The following is a 22,343-nucleotide window of genomic DNA, read 5'->3' as shown; positions in this document are numbered from 1 at the left end:
GAGCACTTAGAAAGCTTTGCTACAAAGGTAAATGATATTATACACCGAGCTAGACACAAAGAATGACTCGGATTCAGAAAGGTTTGAGAGTTTGTGTCGTGTCATAGAAGAACAGCTGCAGTAAACAAGGAAATCTTAAGCCTGCTATTAAATACATATTTATTACAGATGTTTGTAAACATTTAATTTAAAAGTTGTTATGATGCTACCTAACAGCGCCCCCTAATGCACTGGAAAATAACACAACCCACCCCGCTCTCCCCATCACATGAAAAAGTACTAGGTTCTGTAAGCAATAGTTTGTTTTTTCTTCATTTTTAGAATGAATAAATAAATAATTAAATAACTGTTAATTAAATTATAATAATTGTTAAGCATCATTACATTTCGATGACAGTAAATTTAATGAATGGTAAAAAGTTATACTTTGCAAAATGTCTCAGAATTCAGCCATCTGTTTTTGCATAACTACAATTTAAATATCTTGTGTTATTTTATAATTATTTATTAATATTATGAACGTTTTAGCTGTTAAATAAAAGATGTAGATTATGCAGCCCACTTCTATACAGCATAACTCGACCTGCTATTAATAGCAACAGATAAAATATTGTGCTGGTCATACACATGCATAATGAGAGAAAATATATAATGATTCTAATTCTAATACATTAATTAATAATAATAATTCCTTATTTCTAACTGCGCTCCGTTTCTGTCTAAATGCGCCGCAGCCGCATCACCGCACATAAACCTGCACACAAACCTCATCTTTATCTGCAGAATTACAGCATTAATTCTATAAATATACAGTGTTTATATTAGTACATACCATTTTGTATAAAATCCCCCGGTTTGTTTAATCCACAGATTGATTTAATTCTTATAATTATTATAATAATAAATCTGAGGCTCTGATGCGCTTACAGCTGTTCAGCAGAACCCACCAGTCCACGCTAGGCTCTCTGATTGACAGGCGGTTCAACCAATCAGCGATCAGAGATTTGCTGACGTACACGCTCTTTAAGAGGACCTCTCAGCGGCGCGGTCGGGGTGAGTTAAAGCCTCACTGCGCATGCGTGACACAAGTGCAAGTTGGTCACCGAAATATAGAGCTTCATCTGGAGAGACAATCCACCTTCTGCGTGTTTTCGAGGCGGATTTGGGAAGAACACGCAACAGACAGTGACCGGAGGCGAGAATCTGAGCCAGAGAAACATGACGGTGCTTTAACTCTAAAGTTTTATGAACATATTTGGGGTAAATGATATAAAACAGCAGGCTGGTGGCTCACAGCAACATGGGTTCACTTATTTCACTTATTTCACTTATTTAACCTTTTGCAGGACACTGTATATTTACTGACATCTCTAAAATTTAATTTGAACTCAGGTACAACTAAACTAAATAAAAACAATGAAATGGACAGTGGTAGCTCAGTGGTTAAGGTGCTGGACTAGTAATCATAAGGCTGCCAGTTCAAGCCCCACCATCACCAAGTTGCCACTGTTGGGCCCCTGAGCAACCCTCAATTGCTCAAAAATTGTATTCAGTAATGACTGTAAGTCGCTTTTGATGAAGAGCGTCTGCTAAATGCCGGAAATGTAAAATACACACTACTCCTTCCTTAAAAATAAACTAAAATTAAACACATTATATAGGTATATATACACACCTTAATATATACGAGGGTTCTGCACTTTTTTTAAACTCTATTTATTAAGTTTTAATTTTTAAAAACAAATTCCATCACTTTTCTACATTGTCACCTTCCGATGTATTTTTCCAGCATTGTACCAACTTTTTAATGCTGTCAGCAAAAAAATTTTTTGGTTGAACACGTAGCCACTGATGCAGCGCTGCTTTCACATCATCACATGAAAATATTTTTCCCCTTAAAGCTTCTTTGAGGGTCCAAAAAGGTGGAAATCAGATGGAGATAAATCCAGACTATAAGCTATCTCTCTCTCTCTTTATAAATAGATAGATAGATAGATAGATAGATAGATAGATAGATAGATAGATAGATAGACAGACACCTCTATTTCTATATATAAATTATTGTTATTACACACACAAGGGAGGCTAAAAGTATGAGACAACTAGTGAAAATTCTCTGATTGGCACCCTGCCTGGGGTGTATTCCTGCCTTTTTTGCATACCGTATATTGTATATATGCACGCTGTACATTACGTACACCTTACTTACTTTATTTGTATTTGTATAAGTTTCTCTTCTTTTGCTTGTTAAACTGCTGGAGGCCAATAATGTTCCTTGGGATAAATAAAGTATCTGCCTGTCTATCTATCTATCTTTTGTCCAGTGTTTCTGGGTTAACTGAATACACTGTGTCCCTGACTAGGATAAGAAGCTGTAAATGGTGTATATAAAGATGCTGTGTATGAAAACACATTGGTGCTGTATCATATAAATCAGGGTCCTGAAAAGAGTTTTTTTTCTGCTCTAACGTAAAGGTGAAATTCACTTTAAACGTCTTGATTTATCATCATTTGTGGTTTTTCAGGTTGATGCCAAACTCCACCCCGCCCCCCAACACACCTTGTATTCAATATTTTGTTTACACTCCTTCACCTGAGAAAAGTGTGGTTTTACATGTTGGTAAATGTCTTGAACTGTTAGCTAGCTGACTGTTTTCATTCTGAAGTGCAGAAGGTAGATTTTTCATTTGAAAGACTAAAAGATTTGTACTCAGTGGCACAGTCATGCTGGAACAGGGAGGATCCGTGCCCAAACTGTTGGCACAAAGTTGAAACTACATCATGTATTTCATATAACTGATTTTATTTACCTGTTGTTAGAGGTGTCCAGATACTTATGAGACATAGCCACAAATTAAGGAGTCACAATATTTATTAGATCTCTATTACAATACAAAAATCACGTTACATAGTTATAAATGTTTATTTGTAGTGGAACAAGTAGAACATTCAGTGTGGTCGAGTGATGATGTGATTATTACAGTGATTACAGTGATTACAGTGATTGTGAGCAACACAAGTACATGAATGTGATCTGATCTGCTGTATGCAGAGAGTTCGAACCATCAGCCATGTTCCGATGCTGGGAAACTCTCAGTAGAAATGGAAGGAACTGGTGTGATTCTGGTTGTGCTGGTGATAAGCTTAGATTTATTCAGTCACTTCCATTTTATAGGGGGCAGTGGTAGCCAACCAACTGGAAGGTTGTGAGTTTGAATCCCGGCTCTGCCATGCAGCAAGTGTTGGGCAAAGCCCTCAGCTTCTTTGGATATGCAGATTAAGAATTTCATTGTACTGAAGGAGTGTATCTAAATATATATGACAAATAAAGGAGTTCCATCGGCCCTAGATTATCCAAAAACAAAAAAAATTCACCTGGATTTCTGCGATATTTAAAAAAAAAAAATGCAATTCAAAATTCATTAGTGTAATAATAATAATAATCCTTATTGTATTCAACACTTTAACCATTTACAATCCAGAGCAGAAAACGGACGTGAACCTTTGGGCCGACAATCTTTTCAAAAGGCAGATGTTTGAATGTATAGAGAGGTTCTGCCTTCAAAAAAGAACCGAAACCCAATCACACCAAACTTAAAAGATGCCTGAAGGTTTGCAAAAACAATAAAAAAAGCTTTTTAAACACCTGAATCACCCATTAATCTGCAATAAACAGAAACACTTTTATTACACTGTGTCTAGAAGTTTCCTGTGAGAATTGCACCATCAGAACAGTGTAATGTGCAATGCTAACAGAGATGAAAAAAAAACCAAGAGTTTAAGAAAAGAGCTTCCGAAATTTCTAAAATGTGCTTAAAAATTGTTTGTATTGTCTACTACGAAGACAAAAAAGGCCTGGATGGAAAAACACCTCATCAGATCAGGATGAAGCGAACAATATGAACCCCTAAATAATATGAACCCAATTGTGAAAAATGTCAATAAAGACAAACAGCAATAATTTGCATAAACAAATAATGTTTAGAATAAATAAAAAGCCACTGCAGGCTGATCCCACCTGTGAAGCATGACAGAGGGTGCATTTGGTTTAGGGATGATTTATGACAATAAACGGAAGCACAGCGTGAGGGAATGAAGTACAATGTTTAGTGAAAATACACAGTGATTATTAATACGACGTTACTCACTGATTACATTAATTTAATAAAAATATAGATCCTGTGTACAATCAGTTGTCTGTATTAGATGATCAGAAGGTGTTCATGTGTTTTCTGGTTGTGTTTTGGCCTAAATTAGCTTAGCTTGTTTTCTGACATGGTAACAGTGAGGCTCAAAAATTTCTTATGTGTTCATGTGGGACCTGACTTTGAGATGCTAAGTTGCATTCAGAGCTACAGTTAAAATGCTACGTCGCAGCTAAACTGCTAACTGAACCACACTGGCTGAACTGGGCAAATCCTGGTGTAGGTGAAGTTTCTGGTGCAACTGAGGCTTTGATCATAAATATAAGGACATGGCTGATAATCGAATCAATTTGCATGAATCTGGAACTCAGAGCTCAGTGGAATCGGTGCTGTGCTGTAAACCAGCTGCTCTGTCCAGAGTTTTTTGGGACGTTCTATTGCTGGATAACTCGCTACGTTCTTCAGCTGGGAGATCATACCGTCGCCCCCTGCAGGGCACCACCCACTCCGAGGGCGTGTCATGGCAGGGGAACAGGTTTCGTCTGGTGCGTGTTTGATTTATGTTTGAGCCGCCTCGAGGAAGTAACAGATGCCCGGGATGTCGGAGGGGAAGTTGGGTGGAAGTTCTTCTCTCGATCGAGGATGGAAACTGAACTCGGGTCGACCTTTTAACAACCTGGAACAAAAAACAATGTATTAAAATATAAACAGTGTATAAAAGATGGACAGTTTGTGCCTATATGATGAATAACAGTGGCTTGCTGGGTAGCTCTGTCACCTCACAGCAAGAAGGTCCTTGGTTTGATTCCTGACCAGGATAATGTGGTAGTAAAACACGTCAAACAATGAATTAATTGATAAACTTTTATGTGAATATAACAGTGAGATCTTTGGTACCTGTAGGTCGTAGGACTGATGTTTATCTTCCCCGGAACACTGCATGATTCAAATTTGTTGGCTAGAGTCACATTGTTTCCGAAGAGGCAGTATCGGGGCATCTTTACCCCCACCACACCCGCCAGAACTGAACCCGAATGGATCCCAATACGCATCTGAAGAACAAAAAAACACTATCATTAATCATCAAAAACTACACAAATACGGACAAAAGGGTCGTACACAAATACACCTCGGCACATGAAAAAACTCTCAGTACGCAGAAATATCATGGTTTACATCAACCCATAAATAGACGTCCCTTAGATTAATTACAGGTGTTGTAAATAGACTTCCTCTGCGCTACCTGATTGGCCGAATGTGCCACGTGATAACCCGCTGACTCCTGGGAATTGCAGTCCTCCACATAACCGTAGTCAACGGGTACTAGCGAGAGAGTGGCTGCGTCAGGAACAGCAGGCAGTGAGACATTATTTTTGCCACTGAGCTCTAAAATTCTGTTCACCTATGATAGTGAGGCAGGAAAAGGGTACCAACATGAAAGCACACACAGGCCACAAACCTTTGGTCTTCAGTGATCTAGCATCTGAACTACAGATCAATACTGTGCAAGATTTTTCACCATGTTGTACACTTATACATGACCCTCCAAATTCATACAGTTTCAGATAATTACATGCTTCCTTTCCTGTTCATATGCTGTTAGTTATACTCATGTCCATATACTTATGGGATTAGGCCTAGTATTTTTCCTGTTTGGACAACTAAAGAGCTAGTTTTGTTATTGTTTATCAAAACTCTCTAAAGCTTTCACATGTAGTTTAGCCATTACACACACACACACACACACTTTTCCTGTGTTTGTTAAAAGCCTGTTTTCTTTCATACTTTGACTTGGTGTCTTGTCTGGGTGCTTTCCTTGTATACAAGATTCAATGAATCATTCTTCTGCTTAAGTTCTTTCTATGAGCTCAAGGTACAGGAACACATTGTGACTTTGAGTTAACTCTAACAAATGGTGGAGAATGCGGGCAATCTAGTTCAGGTCAGTGATCTTCTGTAAGGTTATTCATCTGCTGGATTGCCGATTGCTGATTTGTTTCTCTGTTTTAAGGAAATTGTGTTAAAATTGTTCAACATTGTAGAGATTGGAAGTTCCAAAGCTACTTATCTGATTACTCTGTGTTGTTTTAAGAATTCTTGTTCATTTTTGTGTATTTGTGTGACATTCTTCCTGTACTTTTTACTTTTATTTTACAGATTTTATCATATTATAATGTTATTATTATTCAGAGAGTCATTCCTTGAATTATATTTGTTGGTTATGAGCAAAAAGAGGTTTAACAAGACATGGTTTATTCTGGTTGAGTTCTGTGTGATGGAACTCCAATAACCTGGACAGAATCCTTACCGCAACCCCACTGAACGCTGATTGTCCAAAACGAAAGCAAACAATGTGGTGGCAACTTCATGGTTTTGAAACAAGATGTCCAACAATGTCATGCCAAGGTGTCCACATCTATTCGTGCACAAACTGTATTTCAATTCATTATGTTATGTAATTTTTGATCCTAAAACCAGTGATGGCAATTTCTGAAAACGCTCCTCAAAATCATGGCGCTGCTGACATGAGCACAGATAATCTGATTACCGCTGAATAAGGGAGATCAGATTATTCGAGAGCATGTAAATGAAATTACATTCTATTGTGTATCATATGCAATCTAATAAAAGCACTATTTCCGTTGAGTTTACGCCACACTTCAAAAAATGGAAATCTTGACGTCTTTATTCGGCTAACATGACAACGAATCAACAAACACGACAAACAAAGGTTTGCTTTCTCTGTCGGAGAGAATATAATATCTGTGTCTGACTGACAAATAACGGGTTTAGAACATTTGTTGGACATTCTGTATCTAACAAATGAATCATGAAGATGTCTCATGGTAGGAAGAAAATCATTATTCACGCTGTGTTCCTTCAGACAGACTGAGAACTGAGACTGGCCTTGACAGCCGGCTCAACTCACAGCTCTGACCGAGTGCCCACACCCGAATATAATCAAATATTATAGAAAATATCAAGTCCATACATCAGATCCAGAGCTCTTCATGGACAAATATTGGGAAGACGTTTCTTTCTTGGTAAAACGTTACTGGTCAGCTGTGCTGTTGTTGTGAAGTGAAAGCAGTTAAGAAGCAGCAACAGCTCACAATAATGCAAACCATAAAAATCATCTGTACTTGGTTACAGCACTTAAGTGAAAACTTTGGCTCATGCTCAATAAGCTCCTGTGGCTTGAAAATGCGTAAACCTCTGTTTCAAAACCTAGCATAGAGCTTCCTAGCAGAGTGAAGTTCAGTGTGGCAGAAAAAGGGCATCGACACCAAGTTCACAACCTTTTAGTGTCTATTAAACACCCTCAGGGATGAACTAGAATGTAGACCGCAAGCCAGGCCTTTTCATCCAGTGTGTGCCTGATCTTACAAATACCTTAGACCTAATGGACGTGGTTTTAAGGTAGCATGTGTAGTGTATTTACAAAACTGACCCTGATGACCTCGCCCATGGGGGTGGTGACCTCATCCGACAGCTCCATCATCTTCAGAGCCATCAGGGCAATTTGGACAGCGTGAGTCGGGCTCTCCTTATGCAAACCGTCCGCCACACAGTAGGCGTCGCCTATAGTTTCCACCTGGCATAAGGAGACGAGAAAATGATCCCACAAGTATTCAAAAACTCAGTGCATAAACAATTACAAAAAAAATCAAAGGATGGACTTTTGCCATGTTTACACTTGTGGAACGCAGCTTCCATTGTCATGGCTTTTTTTACATGGTGACTGTGAGTTTCTCTTCTCTTCCGTATCTAGAAACCAAAAACGGAGCATAGCGTTTCACGGTGGTGGAGATGAAGCACGTACGGTTCTGCTCAGTGCTCAGTTCCTATTGGTATTCAGCACATCACTTCACTTCTAATTTAAATAAGTTACATTTTGTTCAACTGTTTTGAGTTGCAAACGTTCGCTTCAGCCTTTTGTCGCTGGAAATAAGATTAAATATGATAAGATAATATAAGATAAAATAAGATATAATAAAATAAGGTACAATAAAATAAGATAAATTGAGATAACATAAAATAGGATATAAGATAATATAGGATAAGATATAATAAAATAAGACAATAAAATAAGATAAAATGAGATAAGATAAAATAAGATAGGATAAGATAAAATAGGATAAGATGAGATGAAATAAGATAAGATAAAATAGCATAAGATAAAAAGAGATAAGTTAAAATAAGGTAAAATAATATAAAATAAAAAGGATAAAATAATATAGAATAAGGTAAGATAAAATAAGATAAAATGAAATTATAAAATAAGATGAGATAATTAAAAATAAAATAAGATGAAATAAGATAGGATAAAATAAGATAAGACTTTGTTGATCCCTAAAGAACAGAAATGAAACACAAATAAAAAGAAAACATAAAATACAAACCTAAGAGCTGCCAGACAAATTTCACACAGTGTGTAGTTATTATCACTAAAACGTTCCCTTTAAAAACAAGTAATGTACTTTATTATATACTATTATGAATGTAATATTTACATGTATAATATGAGTAATAAATGACATTATTATTATACAAATACATTATCGCAGCTCTAATTAAAAATGAATGACATTTGCATCACGTCTCTGCCGGTCTAAGCGTAACGTAAAAGCCCAATACTGACCTGTATTAAATACTGATCAGGCCGATTTTTGGTCAGTCTGGGAATCAAACTGACCAACCTATACCAGTCTAACAGTAAGACAAGCTAAACAAGTCCAAGTTTTTTTAAGCAGGTTGGTGGACCTCGATGTGGACTGGTTTAGAAACCCGACTTTATGTTACAGATGTGCTGGAGATGGAACAGCTGGAGCATTTCTACACGCCAGTGCAGCCTGAGCTTTTCCAGTATCTACCAGAGGAAGGAGTTAATGGAAGAGGAGCGTCTATTTTAGGAAAGAACCCTCAGTAAGAATGTAAACACAGCCGCGTTCCAAACTAAACCGGGATCGTGATGAGCGATCCGTCTTCAGCGCGGACGACGTGTTTTTCTTTCACACGCGCTGATTATATTACGTACAGATTAGCAGCAGCGCTGAGCGACGCTACGATACACAACCGATAAATTATCGTTCCTCTAGAAAATCCTCCAGAGTCTCCGAGGACGACCGAAGCTTCTGTTTCAGCTCCGTGTTCCAGAACATTAAACTGAATTCAAATAAACAGTGAAAGTCAAAAACACACAAATTTATTATCACTTATTTATTCTATTTATGTTTTTTTTTTGCCAATTTTACTCCCAATCTAGTAGTATCGAGTTACCCTGGTTATATCTGCTCCTGCTGACCTCCACTTCTGACCCATACATATGCAGTAGCTGACTGCTTCTCTTAATACAGGAATCAGTATAACATACAGAGAGTCATGCACTGATCTCCATTATCCCTCATCTCTGTGCAGCACCATCGATCAGCCAGCAGAGGTCGTAATTGGGATAGATAGATGATAGATAGATAGATAGATAGATAGATAGATAGATAGATAGATAGATAGATAGATAGATAGATAGATAGATAGATAGATAGATAGATAGATAGATAGATAGATAGACAGATCATCATGGCAGTGGTTTTGGTTTTCCTGCAATCACTTGAGCAATGTAGTATCACACCCCAGACAGGACGGCAATCCATTGCTGGACTTCAGCCATTCCCCCTCAGACAAAACCAATCATGTCTCTGTAGATGCCCAACTGGTCGATAGCACCACTGGGGATTAGTTTTTCTGTCTTGTAAAAAAAACAGAATCTGACCTTGTAGACGTCGAGCTCTCCGCAGTGGCGGTCGAAGCGAGTGTAGAGGGCGCTCAGCATGTTCACCACCTGCATGGGCGTACAGCGCGAGCAGATAGCCGTGAAGCCCACGATGTCGGAGAAGAGCACGGTCACGCCGTTGAATTTCTTGGCCTGCACAGGAAGTCCCTGCCACAGCCGCTGTGCCACGTTACCAGGAAAAATGGTGAAGAGCAGCTCCACGGTTTTGCGCTTCTCTTCCTCTAAAGCCTGGTGAGCGTTCTCCAAAGCTGCTTTGGCTTTACCCAGCCGCTTCTTCAGACCGTCCTGAGCTTTAGCCTGTTCTCCCACCAGCACCACATCCCGCAGGGCATTGTGGATGGGAATGTCGGACATGTAGAGGCCGCGCCCGGTGAGTTCCTCCAGACGGTCAACGCACGGAGAACCGAGGAACAGCACGGCGTTCACCTCCGACATGAAGATCATCTGACCCTTCAGGTCCATGTGCTGCAGGGAAGAGGACGGCGCTGTTAGATAAAGTTTGCAAAACAGGAAAGCAGGGGTTTTTCAGATGATTAGCACTTTGCAACTAACTGAGTGCTAAATAAATACTCCAAAAGTACCATCGCCTCAAAAATACTCACAGAACTGGATGAGCACCGGTTGGTTCTCGTTAGAAAATAAATGTATAAAGTACGACTGCACCACTATTCAGAAATCTTTTGTATTTAAGGCCGGTGTGCACAGACACATTATTGGTGTAAAGAGCACAACACCTGAATCCCTGAGCAGTGGAAAAAGCACCTTGGTCTGATAAATCAACAAAACTTTTTTTAAACCCACAGAAGTTCTGCTGCATCCGTCACATGCAGTGAAAAAGTCCATGATATTATAGAGGTAGCTCAATGGTTAAGGTAATATTAATCTTAGTATTAATATTAATAGTAATAGCAGTAGTATAAAGACAATATATGTCCATTTATTATGAATTAATAAAATTTCCCATGAGCAAGAAGGTCTAAAAAAACATTTGTTTAATAACAAAACCTTTGATCATCCTTGCTAAAAGTGTAAGAATAATATCACATCCGTGTCAAGGGGGCCACAGAATGTTTTGAACACGGGGGTCTAAGACAAAAGAAGGTTAAGTTGCCATGTGTATATTTTACCCTGTGAATAAAAAAATAATTATAGAAACTTTTTTTTAGACAAAGCTGTTTGTGTTCTGATCATCACTCACAGGAGAAGAACAGAAAGTTACAGAAATCCAGAAAATCCCACAATGTTCTTGAACGTATGTAAATGTTTGAGCGATGGAAGAGACGTGGACGTGGACGTTTCTCTTTGGCTCTGGTTTATTGTTATGATCCTGAAATTAATCTCTGTGGGAAACAGGAACCGTATGGATCCAGTCTGGAGGGATTAAGTGCACTTCCATCTTCCCTTCTGTATAAACGGAGGTGAAGTTTAACGAGCGTGTCGAAGATAAATGTGCACTTGTGGTGAGTGTACGCTGAAATATAGCAGCAGACCTTCATCACGTTTTATCTTTCTGATCTTCTTCCTCTTTCTTACTGATCCCATCACACGCTCAGCACCAAAGACCAGCGACCACAGAGCCATGAGTCTTTATTCTTACGAGTCTTACTTATTCACTTATGTATTCTTGTTTTCTCCAGCTGTTTAACACCTGGAAACACTAGATGTAAGGTATGAATGCACACCAGACAGCGCTCTACTCACTCGCTCACTTCCACCTAGGGGCAGTTAAGAGCAGCCAAACCAAATCCAGCTCCAGCACATACTTTGGGAGGTGGGAGGAGAAGTACCTGGAAACTCTCATATATTGAAGATCCTACCGAGGACCGTAGTAAATATGACACTGGGTGACACATATAAGACAGTAAGGGAAGTGGGTGTGGGGGTGTGTTGGGGGGGGGGGGGGGGGGGGGGGGTGTTGCTCTGAGAATGTTGAGCTGGAGTTCAGGGTGATTCCCACTTTGTGTCGGGGAGCCGAACCCCCGTTCCCCCACAGATTTTTCATTAGGAGGGAATGGGAAGGAGGTGGGTGCGAGAATCCATTAAAAAGGAAAGAAGGGAATCATGGGTAATTATACAGTATATAGGCAGTCAATTAGAAGTTGGGAGGAGTTTCAGCTGTGTCCTTTCTCCCAAACCTTATTATTCTATACCTTCATATTTAGTAGCAGTAGTATTAGTATCATTATTATTATTATTATTATTATTATTATTTGTGATAGTATTACTAGTAGTGTTAATAATGGTGTTATTAGTATTAGTAATGGTATTATTAGAAGTATTAATAATGGTATCATTGTATTATTATTCATAGTATTATTAGTATTATTATTAATTGTATTAGTAGTATTAGTAATGGTATTATTAGTATAATTAATAATAGTATTATTAGTATTATAATTAAAAGTATTGTTAATAGTATTAGTAATGGTATTATTAGTATTATTAATAGTATTATCAGTATTATTATTAATAGTATTATTAGTATTATTATTATTTGTATAATTAGTATTATTATTAATAGTATTATCAGTAGTATTATTAATAGTATAATTAGTATTATTAGTATTGGTATTATTAGGTATTATTATTAATAGTATAATTAATAGTATTATTAATTGTATAATTAGTATTATTAATAGTATTATTAGTATTATTATTAATAGTATAATTAGTATTATTATTAATAGTATTATCAGTAGTATTATTAATAGTATAATTAGTATTATTAATAATTGTATAATTAGTATTATTAGTATTGGTATTATTAGGTATTATTATTAATAGTATAATTAATAGTATTATTAATAGTATAATTATTATTATTAATAGTATTATTAGTATTATTATTAATAGTATAATTAGTATTATTATTAATAGTATTATCAGTAGTATTATTAATAATATAATTAGCATTATTATTAATTGTATAATTAGTATTATTAGTATTGGTATTATTAGGTATTATTATGAATAGTATAATTAATAGTATTATTGATAGTATAATTAGTATTATTAATAGTATAATTAGTATTATTATTAATAGTATTATCAGTAGTATTATTAATTGTATAATTAGTATTATTAGTATTGGTATTATTAGGTATTATTATTAATAGTATTATTAGTATTATTATTAATAGTATAATTAGTATTATTATTAATAGTATTAGTAATAGTATTATCAGTTTTATTATTATTAATAGTAGTAATAATACTATTATTATTATAACAATTATTATTATTAATTGTGACATCATCAGTAGTACTGGTATCAAAAGTATAATCATATTTTTGTATGAGACCTTATTAAACATTTTACCCCCACTTGACAACAGGCTACGTTATTCAGTGTGTTGATCTGATTACTGCTTCACAATCACTGATCCTTTTTTTAAAGCAAGAATAAGATTAATTAAAGACAGAGGCTAACATGTTAGCACAACACAGCTACAAAACCAGAAGTAAAACTGAGTAAAATGAACTTGAATAGTAACTAATCTGACTGATTTTTAATTTAGATTGCAATATGCAGTATTATAGTCAAGTCCACAAAACAGAAAATCTCTCATTAATTGAGGACAGTCAAATAAATGCTTTAGGCACCTCATTTAGATTTATATAAACACATTAACTCCATCATCATTAATATTATTATTATTTATTGATGCGGAGGTGTGAAGCCATTTATTAGATTGAGTCAGACATCTGTCCACCTGTCCCTGGGGTTCCTACACCGGCGGTTGGTATTTGTTTTGCGTGACGAGCCTGTCCGGATCCCTGATATCATCATACCCAATTCCCAGCAGATATAAATAGATTCAGTTTCATTATGTGAGATTGTGAGCTTGACATTTAGCTGCGCGTACAGACAATCACCTCGGCTAAAGGTTACACTGATCCGGCATCAGTTCTCCTGCTCACAGTCCTCATTCACGTCATAATGATTGTAATAGCATGTAACTGATCTCAGATCAGAGAACAGAGCTCCTTAGTGGAATAGATCTCTAATTATGGAGCACTGATTACTCCTGACACCTGATCTGATCTGCTCTGCTCCGAAGATACTGACGATGGTAAAATCCAGCACAGACTTAGTTTTTTCACCAACTTTAACTAAGTATGATTTAAAATGTCCAAACCTAAATAAATATATCTTATTTATCATTCAGACGGTTGTGGGCAACCCTTTGGCCTTTGGAACGGGATGTCCAACAAGCTTACGCTCAGGTGTCCCACTGAGTCCCACTTCAAGTTTTTGTGGCTGAGCAGTCGCACACAATCATAAGATCACCATGAGCAATGCCAAGAATAAGCTGAAGTGGTTCAAAGACACCTACTGTGGACTCCTAACTAAGATTAATCACTCGTAACCATCAAGCAGTCAGATGGACAGATGTGAGCTTGGACATGCTTAAAGGTAGAGTGTCAGCTGTGAAGTGTGGTGGAGGGTGAAGCAGATAGACAGATCTGAGCTTGGATATGTTTAAAGGTAGAGTGTCAGCTGTGAAGTGTGGTGGAGGGTGAAGCAGATAGACAGATCTGAGCTTGGACATGCTTAAAGGTAGAGTGTCAGATGTGAAGTGTGGTGGAGAGTGAAGCAGATAGACAGATCTGAGCTTGGACATGCTTAAAGGTAGAGTGTCAGCTGTGAAGTGTGGTGGAGGGTAAAGCAGATAGACAGAGCTGAGCTTGGACATGCTTAAAGGTAGAGTGTCAGCTGTGAAGTGTGGTGGAGAGTGAAGCAGATAGACAGATCTGAGCTTGGATATGCTTAAAGGTAGAGTGTCAGATGTGAAGTGTGGTGGAGAGTGAAGCTGATAGACAGATCTGAGCTTGGACATGCTTAAAGGTAGAGTGTCAGATGTGAAGTGTGGTGGAGAGTGAAGCAGATAGACAGATCTGAGCTTGGATATGCTTAAAGGTAGAGTGTCAGATGTGAAGTGTGGTGGAGAGTGAAGCAGATAGACAGATCTGAGCTTGGACATGCTTAAAGGTAGAGTGTCAGATGTGAAGTGTGGTGGAGAGTGAAGCTGATAGACAGATCTGAGCTTGGACATGCTTAAAGGTAGAGTGTCAGATGTGAAGTGTGGTGGAGAGTGAAGCAGATAGACAGATCTGAGCTTGGATATGCTTAAAGGTAGAGTGTCAGATGTGAAGTGTGGTGGAGAGTGAAGCAGATAGACAGATCTGAGCTTGGACATGCCTGAAGGTAGAGTGTCAGCTGTGAAGTGTGGTGGAGGGTAAAGCAGATAGACAGATCTGAGCTTGGACATGCTTATAGGTAGAGTGTCAGCTGTGAAGTGTGGTGGAGGGTGAAGCAGATAGACAGATCTGAGCTTGGACATGCCTGAAGGTAGAGTGTCAGCTGTGAAGTGTGGTGGAGGATGAATCACAATCTAAAGCTGTTTCCACAGGTTTCTGTAGTGGAAGCTGTAAAATGATCCCTAAAACTTTTGGCCACGCCTCGAACCTTATCAGGACGTGAAACGTGTTACCTTGTCACAGCTGGCGGTGGCGCTCGATGCTTGTTGCTTCACCCGCAGTATGAACTGCGTATTCAGCATGGTGAGAATGCCCTGAAAATCCGCCTGGATCTCGGGCAGGACGATCAGAAAGTGCTCATGGAACGAGGGCCTCCTCTGCCCCTCCCTGCCACGCCCTAATCTCCTCCTCAACCCATCTCCCATCTGCAGGATGCCCATGTCCTGATCTAACAGGATGTGGAAGGGGAAGGTGGAGTAGAGCAGCGAGAGGGGGATGTGCCCGGATGAATGCGTCCTCATGGGGCTCGGGGTCAGAGTCCTGGCGTCCCTCACCGCTATGGAGTACAGAAGGTGGGGTTGGTGCCCCGCATAAAGGACGGCACCCTCTTCGTCCGTCTTCACATCCACGCTGATCCCGTACAGGAAGCGGGCGGCGGCTTGGATGATGCCCGGGAAGAAGAGCTCAGTGGTGGAGTGAGGGTTGAAGTAATAGACGGTCAGCAGACCCGGGTCCTTATCCAAGCAGAGCACGGACGCCTGGTACACGTGCCGCCGGGCGTCTGCGGTGGGCGGGGCGCTTTTCTTCAGCAGGACGTTGAAGCTGTTCAGGAAGTCGTGCAGGGCGCCGCCCACCACCCGCAGAACATGGGCGTCTTCCTCGTAGCAGTCGCGGAAAACCTCCGAACCCAAAGAGAGCTTCAGGGCATCCATGGGAACGCCTGGAACACAGCAGGTTCATTTATCTACTCACACCCACGTACCACAAACTGTATTTACAGAAAAACTGAGACATTTTATACAATACAGTATAAACAAAAATCTGTGATGTTCCATCAAGTGTCCTATTAATGAGACTTTATAATGGTTCAGGAACTGAGGACGCTAATTGTTGTAGTTCTGCATTATTATCTGATACGAGACTGTCCGTAGTCACCCTCGTCTGATTCTCCTCTTCATGCTGCATCGTACACTTTCAATAGGAGACAGATCTGGACTGCAGGCAGGCCAGTCAAGCACACACACTTATGTGTCTACAAAGCCACACTGCTGTAACGCATACAGAATAAGGCCTCGCATAATAATAATAATAATAATGATGATAATAATAATAATAATAATAATAATAATAATAATAGTAATAATAATAATAATAAAATAATAATAATAATAATAATGGCGATATTAATAATAATAATAATAATAATAATAATAATAATGGCAATAATAATAATAATAATAATAATAATGGCAATAATAATAATGATAATAATAATGGAAATAATAATAATGATGATAATAATAATAATAATGGCGATACTAATAATAATAATAATAATAATAATAATAATAATAATGGCAATAATAATAATGATAATAATAATGGAAATAATAATAATGATGCTAATAATAATAATAATATCATAATAATAATATAACATAATAATAACAATAATAATAATATAATAACAATATAATATAATAATAATAATAATATAATAACATAATAGTAATAATAATTTATTATCATATTATTAGTATTATTGTCTTTATTATTAGTGTTATTGTTAGCATTAGTATTATTAATAATAATAATAACATTATTATTGTTGTTATGATCATTATTATTTTTTTGTAATTGTTTTTATTATCATTGTTATTATTATTATTGTTATTGCCATTATTATTATTATTTATTTTTATTATTATAATTATTTTATTATTATTATTATTATTATTATTATTATTTGTGTTGTTTTATTATTAGTATTGTTGTAATTACTGTTATTATGCATAGCATTTTTATTATTGTTATTGTCATGTCCACTTCCCACACTTGCACACTTGAGTAGGATGGCAGGCTGGTACCCGCCTCGTCTGGCTCATGCTGCTTGTTGTTTTTTTCTCTAAACACTGGTGGAATGTTATAGGTGAGGACTGAGGAGGAACATGCTGAGCTCTCTGTATTTCTCCCCCACTCGCCTCAACCAGACTGAAGAACTTTCTTCTGTTACAGCAATAATAAGATGATTTACCATCCAACCATTCACTAGTGTCTGTTCAGTGTCTGACCAGGTCAGTGGTACTGCTGAGATTTAAACCCAAGTGTCCGCAGTGGTGGGCTTGTATATCAGGCCATGTGCCACCACGGCAGCCTGTGGACAGTTATCTGTTTTTTTTTCTCAGTAAAGGAGAACATGTTAAAATACAATGATTTCTGGTCCCATTACAAACTCTACAGTCTATGTGAATAATAGATTAAAATGTTTGTGATTCTTTACCTGTTTTATTTGAGTAACTCTTCATCACATCCTGTAAATGTTCAGGTTTCTCTAATCGCTGATAAAACTCTTTGTGTTCAGCAGGACTGAAAATATAAATAAATAAATAAAAGATTGAATTAATAATTTAACAATCACTGAATGATTAAAACAGTAATTCAACACAATACTGAATGTACAGATGATATAAAAGTGGGAGGAATTTGTGCAGATCATTGATGAATATTGAATAATATTTCCTTTCATTTTCATGTTTTCATTTCAACAATTTGTCCTGGTCAGGGTTGCAGTGGGCCCAGTTTTTCTGGAATCAAACCTGGAAAGGATGGCAATCTATTGTGGTAACTTTACCTAGTAGTGGTGGTGGAGGACCACACTGTACATCCAGGGCAGTTATAGCCTAGTGGTTTAGTTACTGGACTAAAAATGGAACGATCGCTGGTTCAAGCCCCACCACTGCCAGGTTGCCACTGTTGGGCCCCTGAGCAAGGCCCTTAACCCTCAATTGCTTAGACATCATACTGTCACAGTCCTGTTAGTCGATTTGGGTAAAAGTGTCGGCTAAATGCTGAAAATGTAAATGTACATCCTGTACTTCTTTACCACTCATGCCAGTGCAGCAGAAAGGAGGCGATTCCTGATGGTCAATCTTCTGTGCCTGACCAGTCCGCTGGCACAACTGCGCTGGCAGATTATGCCGCTTCACCACCCATGATCATTTATTGATGTTCAGATGCAGGACGGTTGTAATATTTGAGGAAACATCGTGACTGAGTATGATCACAGGCGTGAGGTGAAATAAATGCTAATTGATTATCTGAACAGATGGATGTGATCGGATTATCGGGTTCTTACCAGACTGTGTTGCGTGTTTGCTGTTTCATCACACTCATCATCGCACTTCTCAATTTCTCGAACTGCAAACACAAAAACCAAGCCATTACTCATAACGCCGAATAATATCGACGTGTTCTGGGTTCGCGTGTCTGATATAACAGCGAAAACAAACATTTACACAGAGAGGCTGAACCGGTGCGGTCATTCTGAGGGAGTCAGAGATCCCAAATCTGAGGAGACTCACGCCGAATAATAACACCGCTGTCAGATATACAGGCTTCTGTACAACGAGACCTGAATGTCTGGTACATCATGGTACATCATGGCACAGACGGCATGAAAAAAATCATTAGGGTACCAAAACGATTATAGAAGAAGAAATTAATGGTGCCAGAAGGACCAAAAGTATTTGGACACCTGACCATGAGCTTGTTGGACGTTCCTTGTCAAAAACAAATCCTATTTTAACAGAGTGAAATCTGTGTGATCAACAGGCTTCTCACAAGACTTTGAAGCAAGTCTATGGGAATTTGTGCCTATTTAGTCAAAAGATGACAGCATTTGTATATCTGGGCACTGATCAGTCGAAATTCTGGTTCATTCCAGAGCTGTTGAGTTGGGCTGAGGTCAGGGCTCTGTGCAGGACACTGGAGCTTTTCTTCATGTCTTTATATAGCTTGCTCATGTTGGAACAGGAAAGGATCTTCCCTAAACTGTTGCTGCAAAGTCGGAAGCGTATAATTTCCTTTATATAATTGATTTCATACGCCTGTTACATTTACATTTTTGGCATTTAGCAGACGCTTTTATCCAAAGCGACTTACAGTACTGTGACAGTATACTGTCTAAGCAAATGAGGGTTAAGGGCCTTGCTCGAGGGCCCAACAGAGGCAACCTGGCAGTAGTGGGGCTTGAACCAGCGACCTTTCGATTACTAGTCCAGTACCTTAACCACTTGGCTACAACTGCCCATGTCAGCATGATTTCATAATAAGAAAGGGCGTCCCAATACTTTTGCCCAAACCGACTCACTAAAGAGACTCTAGATTATTATCTACAGTACATTCATTTTCACTAACAGCTTCATCCTGATCAGGGTCCTGGTGGGTCCAGTGCTAATAAAAAAACTGTGTTTATTATAATTAATAAACGTATTTATTCCACCAAGGGGCAACTCAGAACAGCCGATCCACCTGAAGTGACTTAATGTTTTGGGACATGGATCTGAATCTAATATAGGTATAAATGAGGAGAACATACAAAACTCCTCGGAGACCAGGCTGTAATCAATGTTGCCGTGTGGCACACATAAAACTGCAGCAACTAAATCTACTGTTGGGTTATTTAATTGGCTTTGATTGGAGTTTTTGCACTGAGATGGGCACTTTGATGCCCACACTGTATGTAAATGCCCAAAATATGCCATGGCATGTGCAGTATTCCAGCACAGAAACAGTGTGTGGGTATTAAAACTATATTACACTCATACTGGTATGTTAGGGCACAGATGGTAATGCAGAATAATGGGAGCTGAACCGGGTTGGCATAACACAGAAAAATACAGAAGAACAATGCAGGAGGGTGGCACTAAACCTAACACTATTTAACACTGTCACAACTTCTTCTATAATGTGCCATGTTGGTGCCCAACCAAGCCTGATCTGGCTACCCACAGGCTATGTGAAAATGCTCCACATATGCAAATGCATTGCAGTGTCGTATAGAAACAGGAGAGATGGGCATTTATACAATAGTGCAGTCACAATAGACTAGAGTGGCACAGGGACACTCTGTACCAAGTGGTACTGAATAGTGTGGTGATAAATATATATACATCATTTTAACACTGTGCCAACCAGTTTCATAAAATATAACCATATAACTCATTCATCTACATGAGTTGTGCCAAGTGTGCCAACTGTGTACTCTCCTACACACTGTGTGTGTAGAAATGTCTGAGATTCATGGGCATATATATATTTGCCTGGTAATTAATAATTCAAAGATCTATACAAATGCCATAGTGGATGCAAGCTGGCATCACTTAGAAATATAAGCATATAAATGAATGCCTACGTTATGTAAATATTTAGCATTTTATTATTATGCCACCCTTCCTATGATAACATGTGTCATGCTGGTGCTGAAAGATCAAGTGCAGATAATAATCTGTGCCAACCGAACTCCCCTGTTCTCCCCTATATACAAAATGTGCCCAAGTATCTGTGAATGCCCAAGATGGGAATAGTTTGGCATATTTATTGGCAGTAAGACTGGAACATTTAGTGCCAACTGGCTCTGGATAGTGCAGAATGAGAAGAGTTTGGAAAGCAATGGCGTTACATCAGTCAAATCAGTCAAACACAACTTCTTCTATAATGTGCCATGTTGGTGCCCAATCAAGCCTGATCTGGCTACCCACAGGCAATGTGAAAATGCTCCACATATGCAAATGAATTGCAGTGTCGTGTAGAAACAGTTGAGATGGGCATTTATACAGTAATGCAGTCACAATAGACTCTGTGCCAAGTGCCAACCATGCCGATGACATATAACCATATAACTACAACCACATTCATCTTTATGAGCAATCAAAGTTGTGCCAACTATGCCAACTGTGTACTCTCCTACACACTGTGTGTGCAGAAATATCTGTAAATGTCTGAGATTTGTGGGCATCTGTAAAATATGGCATATGGATATTTTGCCTGGTGATAAATAGTGCAAAAAAAAATCTATACAAATGCCATACATAGTAGAGACGAGCTGGCATTACCCAGGAATTTAAGCCTATGTTACGTAAATATTTCGCATTTTATAATTTTGCCAACCTTCCTATGACAATATGTGCCATGCTGGTGCTGAAAGGAACAAGTGCAGATAATAATCTGTGCCAACCAAACTCCCCTGTTCTCCCCTATATACAAAATGTGCCCAAGTATCTGTGAATGCCCAGGATGGGAATATTTTGTCATATTTATTGGCAGTAAGACTGGCACATTTAGTGCCAACTGACTCTAAGAGTTTGGAAAGCAACGGCATTACATCAGTCAAATCTAACAATAAAAATGTGCCTACATAACGTCCCAGCATAGACGTGGTACAGAAGGATGGCATACCTCTGGGCACACCAGTTTGCGGATGCTCTCTCCCAGTGAATGCAGGTTAACTTTGCCCCGACTGGTTTTGCGTTTCGGCGCGACGTTGGCGACGTGTTTAGGAATCGTTGGCGCTGCCCCCCCTTCTTCATCCCCGTCGTCTTCATCTTTAACTGGCACTGAGAACGGGCACTCAGCCGTGATCTTCAGCTCCTTCAGCTTGGCGCAGAACATGCTTGGTAATGTGGTGTGTAAATCCAGCGCACACGGACAGAAACGCGGCACCTACGTGCTGAAACTCTGCCCCCCGCTCCGGCTCCTGGCATCCCCAGATCCCACCGTGTGTGCCCACATGCCCTGGGAAACGAAGAGAACGCTCGGATCCGATCGCTGCAGGGTGGCACCTTGGTGTTTGTGTGTCGGGGTGGTATTTCTAACTCGCCAGCATAAGTGCGCATCCAGTGCCAATGTAATTCAGAGTAATTGCAGATGCTAATGAGAAGAGGAAAGTCATTAGAGATGCAGCCAATCAGGATCGCAGGAGCGCTGCGCACCAGCCAATCAGCTTCCAGGATGAGGAAAATCTATTAAATATTTAAGAGCTCCACTGATGTGATTCAGTGCTACAGAGTCCAGACACATGCGCTTTATTTACTGCTCTGTTTACACCGTGGAATCCATAATACACTTTAACAAACCCGCTTTATTAA

General features: G+C 38.7%; 2 protein-coding genes across 2 annotated transcripts in view; both read right to left on the bottom strand.

Annotated features, from left to right (window-relative positions):
* gucy1b1 (guanylate cyclase 1 soluble subunit beta 1) overlaps nucleotides 1-914 on the bottom strand; it is a 28,526-nt gene extending 27,612 nt beyond the window's left edge. Inside the window, exon 1 of the mRNA XM_063008594.1 lies at nucleotides 833-914. Coding sequence (XP_062864664.1) covers nucleotides 833-835 — 3 coding nt within the window. The 5' untranslated portion in view covers nucleotides 836-914. The remainder of the gene's footprint in view (nucleotides 1-832) is intronic.
* A 1,940-nt stretch (nucleotides 915-2,854) lies between these two features.
* Nucleotides 2,855-21,867, bottom strand: gucy1a1 (guanylate cyclase 1 soluble subunit alpha 1). Its single transcript, XM_063008593.1, has 8 exons — nucleotides 21,655-21,867; nucleotides 18,554-18,615; nucleotides 17,699-17,784; nucleotides 15,432-16,138; nucleotides 9,916-10,401; nucleotides 7,597-7,740; nucleotides 5,043-5,197; nucleotides 2,855-4,821 (listed from the first exon to the last, which is right to left on the bottom strand). The coding sequence occupies exons 1-8, from the start codon at nucleotides 21,865-21,867 to the stop codon at nucleotides 4,704-4,706; spliced, it is 1,971 nt and encodes a 656-aa protein (XP_062864663.1). The 3' UTR covers nucleotides 2,855-4,703.
* Nucleotides 21,868-22,343: the final 476 nt, after the last annotated feature.

The sequence above is a fragment of the Trichomycterus rosablanca genome, chromosome 14, assembly GCF_030014385.1.
Source record: "Trichomycterus rosablanca isolate fTriRos1 chromosome 14, fTriRos1.hap1, whole genome shotgun sequence".
Lineage (NCBI taxonomy): Eukaryota > Metazoa > Chordata > Actinopteri > Siluriformes > Trichomycteridae > Trichomycterus > Trichomycterus rosablanca.
Note: the sequence above shows the minus strand (reverse complement) of the source record. Positions and strands in the feature narration are given on the sequence as shown.